General features: G+C 39.3%; 1 protein-coding gene across 7 annotated transcripts in view; it reads right to left on the minus strand.

Moving 5' to 3' along the window:
- Positions 1-16,951, minus strand: part of lama2 (laminin, alpha 2) — a 160,762-nt gene that overhangs the window by 43,062 nt on the left and 100,749 nt on the right. For 5 of the 7 annotated variants that reach the window (XM_061753381.1, XM_061753376.1, XM_061753377.1 and 2 more), the window contains 6 exons: positions 13,992-14,116; positions 13,365-13,451; positions 12,847-13,040; positions 5,119-5,261; positions 4,736-4,834; positions 1,652-1,763 (listed from right to left, as the gene is read on the minus strand). In XM_061753381.1, coding sequence (XP_061609365.1) covers positions 1,652-1,763; positions 4,736-4,834; positions 5,119-5,261; positions 12,847-13,040; positions 13,365-13,451; positions 13,992-14,116 — 760 coding nt within the window. The remainder of the gene's footprint in view (positions 1-1,651; positions 1,764-4,735; positions 4,835-5,118; positions 5,262-12,846; positions 13,041-13,364; positions 13,452-13,991; positions 14,117-16,951) is intronic. The other 2 variants (XM_061753379.1, XM_061753378.1) reach the window with 1 other exon arrangement.

Below are 16,951 nucleotides of genomic sequence, written 5' to 3' on the forward strand. Positions count from 1 at the left end.
AAAGTGCGCAATACAACAACTCATCTTTAAAGACGACTTATGACTTACAGTATGTATCGAGACAGTGAGGATATTCTGATGATTGTGTGGAAACGATTATTGATTAATCATGCCTTACTGCCTTTCTGAATGATTGTGAACAAGATTAAAGCATTTATCTACAGTATGTGGAAACATAAACTTTCATTAGTATTTAAAAAAAAAAATAGTAGTGACAATACACTAGCGTATTACACTACTGCTAATAAAAAGGTCAAGATGTGAGGAATGGTAGCGGGTACATTTTACTATGGAAACGGTCAAAAATTAAAACGATACTGAAATGATCTGTGCCAAACTGTTTGGAGAAAAACGAGACTGAAATGTTTGAAGGGAAAATAATAAGAAAAATAACTGTTCTCCATCGAGTCTAAAATAATGGAAATGCTATGATTTGAATGCTGAAAAAGAACGCAGTAATAATAATAATAATTACTAATGTGGCGGCACGGTGGCCGACTGGTTAGAGTGTCACCCTCACAGTTCTGAGGACCCGGGTTCAATGCCCGGCCCCGCCTGTGTGGAGTTTGCATGTTCTCCCCGTGCCTGCGTGGGTTTTCTCCGGGCACTCCGGTTTCCTCCCACATCCCAAAAACATGCATTCATTGGAGACTCTAAATTGCCCGTAGGCATGACTGTGAGTGTGAATGGTTGTTTCTTTCCATGTGCCCTATGATTGGCTGACAACCAGTTCAGGGTGTACCTCGCCTCCTGCCCGATGACAGCTGGGCTAGGCTTCAGCACACCCGCGACCCTAGTGAGGAGAAGTGGCTCAGAAAATGGATGGATGGATGGATTACTAATGTGCACAATTTAGACAATATCGCTTCATATGACATCCGAGATAAATTAATGTTCCATAAAAAAGTCCAAAATTACAAAGATAAAACTGTTCAAAAGTCAATGTTCTTTATGTGTTCAAAAATATAAAACTATGAATATAACTTTTTCAACTAACTAATAGATTTCACCACAAGATGACGTTTCGAGGTCACATTTGGAGAAATATGTCATATTTGAGACTACGGTAGAATGGCATATGACCAGAGAGAGCCAATCACAAGCGTTTAGAAAGAGGAAGTGATATGGGAAAAAAAAAGAGCCTTTGCGGCTAGCTTTCAAATGTAATTAAAATTATCATTATGGAAATTTCCAAAAACAACTGTAATTTAATTACACATTCTCTCCTGGTAACGTAATGGATTACAATTACATACATTTTGTACTCAACGTAATCTTGTTCCATGTAATTAGTTTCTCCCCACACTGTTAATAAATAATCATTTTCGGGCAAATTAGGTAAATTACATATTTCCCGCAGCACCCTTGATAATCTCTCACGGCACCCTGGTTGGGAATCACTGCTACAGAAAATGGATAGTTGTCTAGGACAAGAACATTGTGAAGTAAACAACTTTTAAATCTTTTATTGAAAATCTTACATTATACTTGTGGGAATCGTCAATACAGCTGTTCTATTGGCCCTAATTTGATGTTGCTGGTGGACTAATGAGTGTATAATATAACCCAATATGGAGACAGCAGAGCGAAAAACACAGTCAACAAAAGAAGAGAGAATTAACGGAAGCGAGGTGGTGTTCATCTGTGCTACCTTGAGCTCCTAGCAGCGTGTCCCTGATGAACTTCTCCAGGACCTCGGCTCGCGTCTGAATTCTGTTGGCATCGTCTTCCACTTGTTCTCCATCGGCAGACACTTTCGTAGCCTACACAGAACACACACACGTACACACATAAAAGTAAGCATTTAAAAATAAATGAACAGGTTATTGACATCCTTTGTCAAATGAACAATGACACGAGGACCATCAACATTTTAGTTTGTATATGTACACTTTTTTTTTTAGCTTCCCTTTGTGATTATTGTCTACATCCACGTGGTCATGCCTCTACATACTATATATGAATTATGTACAACAAAACACAAACTCATGCACTGCGATGCAATACACAATCACAGAAAAGATTTGAGGAATACAAGAATGGAATCTCTGATGAACACACTCTCTCTCACACACACACACACACGCACACACACACACAGAGACGCACAAGCACACACACACACACACACGATAGAGTATGTAATTATTGATATTCAACAGGACCATGCCTGTCATTCATCAAGTGTGTGCCTGGGCATGTGGCTGAATGCCTGGTTGTGCACAAGTCATTAAAAATGTGCTGCTTGACAGCATAACTGTATATTTAGACATTTTTGCTATTACGGTCAACTTATTTTGTTTTACCTAGCTGACACCCAAACCTCCAGATTTATAAAAACACATTGATAAATGTTTAACAATAGAAAATATATAGGGTGATTGCAAAGTAACTCCATCCATCCATCCATTTTCCCTATTTTAAAATACTTATAATTTATTCATATGTTGTAATATTTTTCTCAATTTCTTTGTGTATGTTCCATAATTAAAGGAGCAAGTCTATTCTATGACTTTGGAAGAACTTGACGGGCGAATACGAGAAGTTATGTCTTCCATCCCACAAGAGTTCCTTGTGAAATCAGTTAATCCGGGTCCCAGGCGGCTTGAGAAACTGGTGGCTAATACTGGCGCCGATATCGAATTTTAAATAAAACTCCATGCAATACACTTTCTTCTCATGTTCATTTCTTGTAAGAATTATAGTTCAGAAATAAATTACAAGAACTTAAAAATAGGGAGTTACTTTTCAATCACCTGGTAGAATACTGGCCAGTGTAATCCAAATGGAATCATTGTGGATTTTAAGACAAAAACATGTTTTACTGTGTGCTCATGAGACACCATTAGTCTATTTAAAAGGCACATATTGAAACATTTACATTTTATTGTCAAATTGTACAGTGGTGGTTTTGTACAGGCGCCATTCAGTTTGCACACTGAGGGAGGGTGGAAAAGACGCTAAATTGGTACCATAATTTCTCATGTATAATGCGCACCAATGTACACCAATACACACCCCCAAAGTAGACCTCAACATTCTGGAAAACCCTTCTACCTATAGAATGCATTTTTACAATGGATGATTTTGCTTCTACCCATATGATCAAAATATGAAGTATTATCTGTATTTTATTTTTTTCAAAGAATTATTCTGAAGTTAAGCACTTTATTTGAATACGTGATTTTTATTTACCTGCTCTTACTTTGAAATTCACAGCCCTCCTTTTATTTAGTAAATGAGAAAACACACAATTGTGCTCATATGTTTGATTACCCAGGCAGAATTTGTAAGATGTGCACAGTTATTTAAAGAAAACATGAAGGACCAGGCGAAATACATTTAATTGTATTTTAATGGGATTCAAATTAAACTGTCAAGCATTTCAGAAAAGCATTATCATTAAACAAAACATAACCATAAAGAAATTAATGATGGTTTTTGTTCAGTCATCAGTCGTATTTAAAAAAACAAAAACAATAGTTCACAAATTCTGCTTGGGTATGTAAACTTATGAGCACAACTGTAGATCTATGCAGTTATATGTACCCCTGTCATATTGGAATCAAAGTGTAGGCTACACCTTTATCATAACCTCTAGGTGGCGGTGGCATATTAGAATGAAAGTGTACACCTTTTTCATAATCTCTAGGTGTCGGTGCCGTACTAGAATGAAAGTGTACACATTTTTCATAACCTCTAGGTGGCGGTGGCATACTAGAATGAAAGTGTACACCTTTTTCATAACCTCCAGATGGTGGCATACATTTATAGAATGTGAAAGTTTCTTTTCATTTTTCCCTATACTGATGTATAATGCGCACTATTGACTTTTGACAATTGTTTGAGGAAAAAAAATGCACATTATAACAAGAAATTACAGTAACACTAAACAGCCGTTCGTGGGATACCCCGGCTCCGCCTGTTTGTCATGGTAACAAAAGCCATACACTGCATTTGCATTAGACCGGACCGCCTCTCAAAACCAAACCAGTGTGACAAGTAGATAATAAGCATGCTATAATTCTTTATCTTTCCTGTATTTTGACGAAAACATATGAGACCTTTTATTAAGACACTTGGAAACTGTTTTAAAGTGTGAAAAATGCATACCGGTATGTACAATATGTCCTTTGTTGTTGTAATGACTGTATACAGTATAACACAGAAATATCCATTACCATGTATACAGTTGCGCTTCATCACAGCATGTAAACACCAGTGTCCTGGTGAATTTCTCTTGTAAGGGAATTTGCTTTGATGAGGAATGAGGTATCCATCCATCCATCCAGCCATCTATCTATTCATCTAGCTCTTTATCTATCTGTCCATCCATCCATCCGTCTATCTTTAGCTTATCTCTATGTTGGACAGAGGATTAAACCGACATCACAAGTCACAATTTAAACCACTTGAAATACTGTTGTGAAGCCTAATTTCGTCTTTCTGCCACTATTCTGATCTCTTGTCAATCAACTCACAGCTGTAACCTTGCAGGTTGTTTTCATGCTGCGCCACAGTCTGCTGTACAAGTACTCAGACTTGTTTGTCGAAGGATTCTTCACACATTCTGCAAGTAAGTGCCTTAAACTATGATCTCACTCTGTGCCAAAGCCCATTTGCTCCAGAGACAGAAACAAAAGGGGATGAAAGAAGGATAAGGAGCAGGAGGAAGGCATACAAGCAACAGAGCGGGACTCAAGTTGGGCCAAAAGCGACACGAAGGCATGTCTACCCTGCTGTGGAGCTGGTCCATCTCAACAACCAGCGATCCCAAGTTGGAGTCGGCCAGCTGCAGTAATCTCTCCGGAGCTTTCTGAGGTGACAGCATGTGCTGCAGGAGAGAGACAGACAGACGAGCGAGCGAGAGAGAGAGAGAGAGAGAGAGAGAGAGAGAGAGAGAGAGAGAGAGAGCAAGTAACATGAAGGTGATGCAGCAGACATGATATCTGACATGTTTTGGCTCGGGGCTCAAACATTTCAACCTTGTGGCTCAGGGAAAAGAGCGTGCAAGTGGATAAAATTTAACTTGGCGCTGTTGATAATGGATTACATCCTCTTACGTGTGTCTTTTATTTTCATTACAAGGGATGCGAAGTAGACAGGGTCAGATGGTACCTTGAGTTCTTCGGTCATGTTCTCAAAGCGGTACAGGATCTTGTAAGGTGGCGGCAAGGGCGTGGTCACCGTGATGTCAGTGATGATGCGATACAGACGGTCCATGTCACTGATCAGCAAACCTGAGCACTCGTCGTCACACGCTGTGGACACATAAAGCAAGTTAAGTAGCAGTCCAAGCCCAAATAGGTACGACGTGAGAAGGTAATAATGTACACACAGCACCCCATATTGACAGAAATAAACAGAATTGACAGCTGGGATAGGCTCCAGCACGCCAGCGACCCCAGTGAGGAGAAGCGGCTCAGAAAATGGATGGATGGATGAAATATCACACAGCCATATGTATTCAGACCCTTTGCTCAGCACCGTTTTGAGCTAATACAGCCATGAGCCTTTCTGGGAAAGATTCACACCTGGATTTGGGGATCCTCTGCCATTCCTTGCAGATCCTCTCCAGTTCTGTCAGCTTGGATGGTGAACGTTGGTGGACAGCCATTTTCAGGTCTCTCCAGAGATGCTCAATTGGGTTTAAGTCAGGGCTCTGGCTGGGCCATTCAAGAACAGTCACGGAGTTGTGCTGAAGGCATTCCTTTGTTATTTTAACTGTGTGCTTAGGGTCATTGTCTTGTTGGAAGGTGAACCTTCAGCACAGTCTGAGGTCCTGAGCACTCTGGAGAAGGTTTTCGTCCAGGATATTCCTGTACTTGGCCGCATTCATCTTTCCTTCGATTGCAACCAGTCGTCCTGTCCCTGAAGCTGTAAAACACCCCCACAGCATCATGCTGCCGCCACCATGCTTCACTGTTGGGACTGTATTGGACAGGTGATGAGCAGTGCCTGGTTTTCTTAACCTTAAGTGCAGCAGAAACTTTTTTTATAACCTTGGCCAGATCTGTGCCTTGCCACAATTCTGTCTCTGAGCTCTTCCTTTGACCTCTTGATTCTCATTTGCTCTGACATGCACTGTGAGCTGTAAGGTCTTACATAGACAGGTGTGTGGCTTTCCTAATCAAGTCCAATCAGTATAATCAAACACAGCTGGACTCCAATGAAAGTGTAGAACCATCAAAAGGATGATCAGAGGAAATGGACAGCACCCGAGTTAAATATGAGTGTCACAGCAAAGGGTCTGAATACTTATGGCTGTGTGATATTTCAGTTTTTCTTTTTTAATAAATCTGCAAAAATTTCAACAATTCTGTTTTTTTCCATCAATATGGAGTGCTGTGTGTACATTATTGAGGAAAAAATTAACTTAAATGATTTTAGAAAATGGATGCAATATAACAAAGAGTGAAACATTTCAGGGGGTCTGAATACTTTCCATACCCACTGTATATTTATGAAGCTTCGTGAAATCGGCTCTTCAATCTATATAATGATTGTATAGTTGTTGGAATTTTGCTGAATAAATCATATTTTTCAACATGTAACCTATTTAATTGTGTTTGCCTAGAACATTTAGTTATTTATAAAATGATATAAAAATTTTTTGGAACAACCTGTATTATACTGTGCTGTATATCTTTTTTCCTTTTAGTTGTTATTACTGAAACAAAATTAACACCGAAGTAAATATTTTTTGTTGTAAGCTATTGACAATGTGTTTCCTTCTCTGCACATTCAACTACAACTACATTTTATTTATTTATTTATTATTTTTTGCAGTGTGGAATTTTGATTGTTTTTATAGCTGACACAGTGTTGTTAACCTTAAGGGACTTTCCATGAGAGTCTCATCAGTGTGTGAGAGGACACAGCGCAGGGAGGTAAGCGCACCTGTTATGAGCACACTGCAGGCTGAGAATACCCATAAATTGCACATCAGGGGACTCATTCAGACACACGCATTACACATTGTGTGCGTGTAGTGTAGAGTTTTTCTTTCCTTTCTGCAGCCAGGGGCTGATTTATTGTTGAAATTACAATTTCTGACAAGGGGATTCTGAGATAAATTAAATAGAAAGACTTTCTTCTCTATCAATCTCTGACAGAACCAGAGCGTACTCACACTCAGACACACACACACATGCACGCACACACACACACGCAAACATACACATACACACAAAAGTTACACTGAAAATATTCACAGTATATACTACAAAACTCTGAAACTAATTAACATAACAACAACTAATCCCTTATTTAATAAGTAAAGACAGGAAAATCATTTTCAATGTGTTATGCAAAGGCATTGTATTTAATTTTTTACAAAATACATCAATTTGAGCATTCTCAGCACAAAAAAGTCCGCTTTTGATTATACTATCAGTTTTTTAATTTAGTCATACATAGCGCTGAGATACTATCATGTATGTTATTATCATTGTAAGGACTGTAGGCGATCTAAAAATGCATACGTTTAAAGAGCATGGAAAGTGGATTTAGAGATTGGTTTCTAAATAAATTATACTGTACGTTTGATGATAATAAGATAATTGCTTGAAAGTGTGCATGTATCTCTCTCTCTCTCTCTCTCTCTCTCTCTATATATATATATATATATATATATATATGCAGCACTCTATTTATTTTCACGTTAACACAAACTTGATGTGGATACTTATTTGTGTATAGATGAACGATTAATTGGAGGTTTGTGGTAGCTTTTCACCAAACACATGCTTCTCACTGCAAAACGCACATGACATGCAGGTGCGTGATGAATCATTTGTTACCTTAATGTGACATGTTTGTTTTGGATGGCACATACAAATGTCATTTAAATGTCCCCGCAAGTCACTTTCACACATTCAAATCCTGTGTGCTCGGCTTGCCTATGGAAATCTTTTCATTGGAAAAAAATTATAATTGTACTATTGTGATATATAGTGGAGGTTTTTTAAATTATGGTCTAGATTAAATGCAAATTAAAGTCACATGGTAAATGTTATTGGAGGTGATAGTTTTTCAAATTATGATTATCACGACCGTGCGTGGGTGTGGACAAATGCTTGAGGTCCACGAATACATTTAAGGCGGCCGCGGTTATCACCAGGTCATACTGTATTTAATCCCGTTGTCTTTTGCCACACAGGCCAAATGCAGTGACTTCCACAAAGACAACTTAATGCAACACCATCGTTGCACCTCATTTAAAGGGAATGCAAGAAGCCGCTTTGATTGGCGGAAAATGAAGTCGGCTGTGTTCACTCCTACAACGGTGCAGACAGCCCCTTTTTTAAATGCGCCGGCTTTGTGCATCTGAGAAATTACGAAAATCAAGACCAATGCGCCACCGTGCAGACTTCCTGTACTTGCGCCGTGGAATTTTTACATACATTATTATTATAAGGAATAGGTGTATTCTTTTTTACAATGGTGGTTAAAGGATGAATACAGGTTATGTTACAATCAACAGTACGGTTGGTTTCTACAGTTTGCTTTAGTCTACTGCATTTTACACTAGTGAATGTAAAGAAACTGAGAGGATCATTAGTGACACAGCTCATCATAGTGTGACACACTCATCATTTTTACATTTATAAGACTATTAGGAATGTTAAAATGATACTTAAAAAATGGTCTGTACATGGATTAAAAAAGAAAGGCTTACTGCATTCTGTACAATGAGGAAAAAAATTGTATTCTCGTGAGTTTCCAAGTATTGCAACAAAACCACAATTTAAGTAAGCATGACCAGTTCAAATCGCTTACAGTTGAGGGACATTTCTGAGAAAAAAGTAAAACATAATAAGTTGATCTAGAAAGGCGTGGAATGATTAGAACTGTAATGTGTGTCTACAAATTGAGGCTGATTAAAATATATACATACTAAATGATCTTTAATGGAAGGGAAGCAGAATTCTGCGTGTATAAAACAGAGACGGGAAAGGGAACTAAACGAGAAAATCACAGACTGACAGAATAGTTCTGAAGAATTAACATTGTCTCGCCTTTGAAGAAACCGCTGTTGGAAGAACATGATCAGGTTCTTTATCACACCCAAACTAAAGAACAAAAATCTTTAAAGTAGCACAGCCATGTTGGTGCCAGTGGGGTGCAGTCAATGTTAGAACCCTCACGTATTATGGTTCTGTTTGCCTGTTAAGTTTTAATTTACAATGGTACTGTATGTTGTTTATCAGGAGAATCTGTGTCAAGGGAAGGTATAATCTGCTTCTGATCATGCTGGTAACTTGTGTATGCTGTATTTTTAAAATGGAAAAATAAAGCAAAAAAAAGTATTAATATAAATTTTACAACGGTAATTGTTTCACGTTTTAACTGATTATTTAAATGATCTATGGGTAAAATCTTATACAAATCGGAATCCAAATCAACCAGAATCCTGGAAAGGATAGTGTTCGACCTTAGAGGTTTCTTTTTAGTGAGAGAAAAAGGAAAGTAAAACAGCAAATAAGTCTGTGTCTATATGTGCCCTGCGACTGACTGGCGACCAGTTCAGGGTGTAGTCCGCCTTTCGCCCACTGGGATAGGCTCCAGCACCCTGCGACCCTAACCAGGATAAGCGGTGTTGAAAATGGATGGATGGATAGTTCAAAGTTCAGTTCACCGTTACAAAAATGAACTAGTTCAGTTCATACTTCAACATTTTGAACTAAGTTCACCATTCCAAAAATTAACTAGCTCATAGTTCTTTTTTGTTTTTTTTCTCAATGTTGCTGACGGGCTATTCCCCTTAAAATACTGGCATTTCATTTTCCCATTGTTGCCACCGACTCAGTCCACACTTGTAGCCAGCTGCAGCTTTCACCCTACAAAACATGAGGAAAAACGTTTTGCTTGAATGGTCTTTTTTAAAATGAGGAATTAAAACAAAAACAGGACTTTTGTCCTTAATGTACAAACAAAAACAGTATGACAGAAACGATGATGAAAGGACATTGATAACTTTACATTCCTTACAGCTTTGGCTGACTATATTAACTATTCTTTGACACCAGAATGAGCTCGTTCTCGTATGTTCAGCATGCAGAAGTGAAGTAAGTTCAATTCACGTATGAAGTAGTTCATGAACTTTCGTTCATTGACTTCGTTCAGGTACAACAATGCTCCCATCATTGTCAATCAAACCTTGTTATAAAGTCTAACAGATCTAAACTGTTAGCAAGTCTCCATTACTCAGAGCCACTAAGTGGAGGGCTCGGCTACCACAGAGCAAGCGAACTGACATCTGATTGCCTCAGTCCATGTGACCCATCAGGACTTATTATTATGGTCTGGGGCGCAACAGGGAAGCCAGTTTGCTGTCAGGGTGCACCAGCACAATTGCACATCTAATACACGAACACACGCTTGGCACCTGAATGCATGGAGCAATCACCTCTGCGACCAGCGAGCAATTTCTTATCAGCATCTGTCTTACAAACCTCCTTCTATCCTCTCCCTGGTGCACACACACAACTACCTCAAGACATGCTAATGGAAGCAAATTGGCCCCATCATTATGATCATATTAAGTTTAAATTAGCTCCAAATGACATTGAAATTATAGCCTAAATAACTGGAATTTCAATTCTGATGCAGACCATCCCATCCATCTCCCAAGGGAACCGGGTGAAAGCTGCTCATTTGCACTTGCTTAGAAAAATCAAGTAAAAATGGCAACATCAGGTGAATGCGCTTGGTGCCTACAGAGAAAAATTGGAGGAGAAGAACGCGAGTGGGGCGAGGATGCCTGTGGGTAAACCGTGTTTAACCGCAATTTGGTCTTTGTGTTGGCTTCTGTTGTTGGAAAGCAGCCAAAGAGAACAGCGTAATGATTTTAGTTTTAATGAATTACATTAAGGTACTTTTATTGATTTCAAGTTTTCAACTACATGTCAACTAAAAAGTTACCTTTTCATTGGCATGATGGTAGTTTGTTACCAGTGTAAAACAAAATACTTGGAATTAATGTTTATTATTCTTCCTTATGGAGGGGCTCAACATGCCCGGAAACACACAGATTCAATGTATTGTATGTATTTCATGGGTTAAGGACACAAACCCTCTAAAACACATGTAGCAGTAAACCCTGGAAAGTCATTTCAAATTAGCCCCAACACCAGTTTCACCAATCAACATGAAATTGAGTGGACATACAGTGGATTAAAAAAAAGTCTACACACCCCTGTTCAAATGCCAGGTGTTTGTTATACAAAAAATGACACCAAGATAAATCTTTTAAAAACTTTTTTCCACCATTGTTACCAATACGCTGTACAATTCAATTGAAAAAATAAATGTTTTCAAGAGTGGAAGTAAAAAATGTTTATAACAAAACTATGTTAAATAGGAGTCAGCACACAGCTGCCACCATTAAAAGTGCCTCTGATTAACCTCAAATGCAGTTAAAATGTTCTAGATGTGTTCTTGCTTTCTATTTGAAGTCTGAGGGTTTGGAGGTCCTGACTGGTATTTGGAACTGTTAAAAATTCCCTCCACCTTGTCCCAGTTCCACCTGAAGAAAAAAAGCTCCAAAGCATGATGATGTCACCACCACACTTTACTGAATGTATGGAGTTCTTTTGGTGATAACCAGTGTTGGGTTTGCGCCGAACATAATGTTTGGGATTAAGGCCAAAAGGTTTATCCTTGGTTTCAACAAATTTTCCCACATTTCCCACACAACCATTTCCCACTAAGGCTTTCATCAATCCACTCGTACCCCATAGCCCAGATATGCACATGTATCAAACAGTCAGTATTTGCCAGAAATTCCACCTTCAATTTTGCTCTTAGCCTCTTGGCAGCCTCCGTGACCAGTTTTCTTCTCGTGTTTTCATCAATTTTGGCGAGGCATCCAGTTCTTGGTAATGCCACAGTTATGCTATATTTTCTGCCTTCACTGTGTTCCATTGTATATTTAAATCCAATGTAGTTTTTTTTAACTTTCTTCTGACTGATTCCTTTGAAAAATAAGATCCTTCTGATGCTGTGGAAGATCTCTGTGGAGAATGGCCTGTACTTTAAAATGTGACTACTAAAATGTCAGGAAAAGCATAACAGAAAATCCATGCATCCATCCATTTACCATACCACGTATCCTCACTAGGGTCGCGCGTGTGCTGGCACCTAGCTCAGCTGACATCTGAACTTTATTTCGGATTAATCAGTCACCTTAAATGGTTGCAGGTGTGCGCTAACTCCCATTTAACATCGGTGTGAATGTGATTGGTTAATTCTGAACACAGTCATATCCCAGTTATAAGAGGGTGTGCACACTTGTACAACCACATTATCTCAGTTGTTTATTTTTACTTCCCATCTCGATAGTAAATTTTTTTAAAGAGTTGTCTCATTAATGGCGGAAAAGGGTTCTTTTTTTTAATAGCCGATATATCTACCATGACAGGGCGCACAGAAAAGTCTGAAGGACCCATGCCTGAAATTTAACAGGACGTCGGGCATGTAGGCACACAAAATTTAAGGCTCACACTTTGGCGAGCTCCTACTAGGGAAGTCGTCCAAATGAGTCCCATTGTGACTCAGCTATACTAGACAGACAGGCAATGTTAAATTGCAAATCTTTTTTGACTATGCCATTTGATGTGGTCGGAGCATGGATTGATAGTTTGTAAATTACTAAACTCTGTAGAGTGCAGGCATTTCACCTATGGTAACAATACAAACAAATATAGGTAAATAAATGTGGCTGTTATCACTGGAGGTATATATTAATATGCTGACTATAAGAACTTGATAAATAGCACAGCAAACATAAATTCAAAAGTAAAAAAGTGATAATGTATAAAAAGATTGTGTGTTAGTCCTTACAGATGATCCCAGATGGTCCACACACATGCCTTTCCATGCACTGGTCACAAGACCTCCCAGATGCCCCGACCGTGCATCGGCATTGGCCAGTGACAGGGTCACACGGTCCGGGCAACGCCCCCCACGGGGAACACTTACACTCCTCGCATCGACCGCCGGGCATCTGAGGGTTACCATGGTAACCAGTGGAACATCTGGACGGGGAAAAGGAAGTCAATGGTAAAGCAGCCATTAACTAATGCAAGTGCATATTTTACCAGTCGATTCATAGTCATCACAATGGCTTCAAAGTAAATTACACTTCAAAAAATAGACTACACAATACTGTTTATTTGTAGTTGCTTAGTAAGAAAAACATCTTGCACTTAATACTAGCCAAAATGGAATGAGCTATACAGGTATGGTTTGTTCAATCGTCATTGCAAAATGTGTAAAATAAAATTTGCATTCTCTGGAATTGCACCTTTGAAACATAAATCCCCCCCCCAAAAATGTAATTTAGTAAATTTGTTTCTGACCTTTCACAGTATTTTCCCTCGTATCCCTCAGGACAAGACGTACAACGGTAGTCATCATACCCTTCGGTGACGCACATTGGACTAAAACTAGACACATGGGGAAAGAGTTCAGTTAACAATATCAATATGGAACAACGGCAAAGCAAATTAAATGTCCACTGTATTATGTTAAATAGTGGAACAAGGCTGTTTATTTATTCAACTGCACAGGGATCCAAACGTTTATTGGAGAGGAGGCTGTTACTACACAAAAGTACTGTGAAATGTTTTTTTCCACAAATAATACATATTACACTATGTATCGTGAAGAACACAACACTGGAGCCTATCCCAGCTGATTTTGGGCAAGAGTGTGATAAAGCAGAAGCCCCTATTTGAGCCATTAACATGTTTAGTCATATACCAGTGCTGTTGTGACTTTCGGTTTATCTTGTCAGCTCTCACAGCAAGTCACTCCCATGATATGTTTGGCCCATTATTTATGCCAGATAGCCTTCTTGACAGATCCCACCCTCTTTGTATCCAGGCTTGGGACCAGCAGTGGCTGTACCACTACACTACCAGTGACATATCCAGTAATGATACAGCATTTTAAAAAGAATGAATTTGTGTAACGGCAACACATACTTGTTCCCAGGTGTCGTAAGGGGGCAGGCGCAAGGTTTGCAGTCATCATGGAATCCTCGGACCACACCGTAGAATCCCGGAGCACAGCGCTCACAGTGATCCCCCTCTGTGTTGTCTTGACAGTTCTTTATAAAGAACACACGAAACCATACACATGATGCAAAAAGCTGAATGCTAAGTGGCCAATAATGCTATTGTACATAAAAACTAAACTTTTTATATTATGTTTAATTATACCGCTATCATCAAGGGATAGAAATTCAAGATAAACACTGTATACAGGACAGGTGAGCTGGATTGCAAATACACATTTGGCGTAATTTAATTTTTAATTTTCAAGTTTTAATAATATAGCCAATCATTCCTCGAATGATTGCACATTTTAATGAGAAGTGTTTTAAAAAAAAGTTTAATGTTAGACTTAAGCTTTAAGTTAATGTTAGCTTAATATTTTACTTTTTATCAGGGTGGAATATATGATATTCACTAGCGATGAAAATGCATATTCTTATGTGAGAATATGCTCAAACACGGTCAATGAAGTTTAAAAAATATATAGCCATTTGAATATTTTGTTGGAATTTTAATTAATATGTTTTAGTTTTCAACAAACCGATATATGCACTGTAGAAGCAACTGCCAAAGGAGTGAAAGAAAAAGAATTTCTTTTCAGCACATTTCAAGGTTTTTTTTTTTTTTTTTAACCGAGGCAGGAAATATTGCCATTCCCCATGCTGCACATAAAAGTCGATAGTGAATAGCTTCTTTCATGTTTGGATGATTTCATTCTCCGTCTTTGTTAGAAAAATTTGAATGGCACACACATACCTACATTAAGCACAAAATATACACATAATGCCCATTTATATGTGTGGGTATAGTTTCCAAATTTATATACAATAATAATTTGGTTATCAGTATCAGTACATAGGAGTACCCTTGATTTTTCTCCCCTCCAGGGTCATGCTTTGTTGTGCTGGTTTTGTTTGTTAAAATGAGACCTTCAATCAGCTGCAACAGGAAGTTGTATTTCCATTAACTTCCTGTGTTCCTCGTTACTGCTAATTACCCCAGAAACAAACTCGTTTAGCGTTTTCAATTTGGCTCGCTTGGTTAGAAAATTCTAATGACGCTGGTATGGAAGGTGCAATGAAAATGGGCAAGGAAATCAGAAATGGCTATGAGGCGGAACATAGGTAGGAATAAAACAAGTGAAAAGGGAATGGAAAAGAAGCGAGAAAAGGAATTTAAAAAAAAATTAACAAAAGCGAAACATGTTGGATATAATTGGGTTTGAGAGATATAGTGGATTGCGTGCAAGGAAGCAAGAGTTCATTCACTGCTATCAAGGAAAGGCTTACCTAATGTTCTTCGCAAGAATAAGAAATGAAAAAGGGAATGAGTGAGAATGGGGTTGAAATAAATACAATGAATGGCATTGCTGATGATGTGGTTCTGTTGGCTTCATCAAACTCTCACTGGAGCAGTTCGCAGCCGAGTGTGAAGCGGCTGGGATGAGAATCAGCACCTCCAAATCTGAGACCATGGTCCTCATTCGGAAAAAGGGTGGCATGCCCTCTCCAGGTCGGGGATGAGATCCTGCCCCAAGTGGAGGAGTTCAAGTATCTTGGGGTCTTGTTCACGAGTGAGGGAAGAATGGAACGGGAGATCGACAGGCGGATCGGTGCAGCGTCTGCAGTGATGCAGACTTTGTATCGGTCCGTTGTGGTAAAGAAGGAGCTAAGCCGAAAGGCGAAGCTCTCAATTTACCGGTCGATCTTCGTTCCTACCCTCACCTATGGTCACGAGCTGTGGGTCGTGACCGAAAGAACAGGATCCCGGATACAAGCGGCCGAAATGAGTTTCCTCTGCAGGGTGTCCGCGCTCTCCCTTAGAGATAGGGTGAGAAGCTCGGTCATCCGGGAGGATCTCAGAGTAGAGCCGCTGCTCCTCCGCATTGAGAGGAGCCAGATGAGGTGGCTGGGGCATCTGATTCGGATGCCTCCCAGACCCCCCCCATTGTGAGGTTTTCCGGGCACGTCCCACCGGGAGGAGACCCGGGGACGACCCAGGACGCGCTGGAGAGACTACGTCCTTCGGCTGGCCTGGGAACGCCTCGGGATCCCCCTGGAAGAGCTGGATGAAGTGGCTGGGGAGAGGGAAGTCTGGGCGTCCGTGCTAAAGCTACTGCCCCCGCGACCCGACCCGGATAAGCGGTAGAAAATGGATGGATGGATGGATGAATGGCATTGGCAATAAAAAAAAAAATGTGAAAGGAGTGAGGTTACCTCAGCAGGCTGACAGCATTAACGTGTCAATACATCTGCATCCCTATACGATACAGTATATTGCTGGTGGATATTTTTAGTTGCTGCACTGACTGGCTCTGTCTTATTTCTAAACAACAATCAGTTGGCTGGAATTACCATGATTCTGCAAATGGTAGCGTAATATTATTTGGCTGCTTAATTTCATACTTGATGGGTGGACTGGCTTTCCAAACTACTCTATATGTATGCAAACAATTAAAATGTACACTTAACAAAATGTGTCTCTTCATTTCTTTTTATTTTCTTTTTTTTTTTTTGCAATTCCAAATAATGTAAAAAACTAAAAGTTAACTGATCACCTGTGATGGCCACTGATGATCACCCTGAATTCATACTGTCAGCAAATTGCTTTAAAGGCCATTCCTACTTTTGGATTTGACAGTTTTGACCTCACAAAATTGTTGTAGTACACTACTTTTTAAAAGTGACTTTCCATAACATTTTTATCAATGTCATTATTCATCCATTTTCCATACTGCTTATCCTCACTAGGGTCGCAGGCGTGCTGGAGCCTATACCAGCTATTTTAGGGTGAGAGATGGGGTTCACCCTGAACTGGTCGCCAGCCAATCGCAGTTAATGTCATTATGAATGATATACCAATATAATAGTGTAGTTACTCTTCGGTTT

This window comes from Phyllopteryx taeniolatus, chromosome 18 (assembly GCF_024500385.1).
Source record: "Phyllopteryx taeniolatus isolate TA_2022b chromosome 18, UOR_Ptae_1.2, whole genome shotgun sequence".
Taxonomy (NCBI): Eukaryota; Metazoa; Chordata; class Actinopteri; order Syngnathiformes; family Syngnathidae; genus Phyllopteryx; species Phyllopteryx taeniolatus.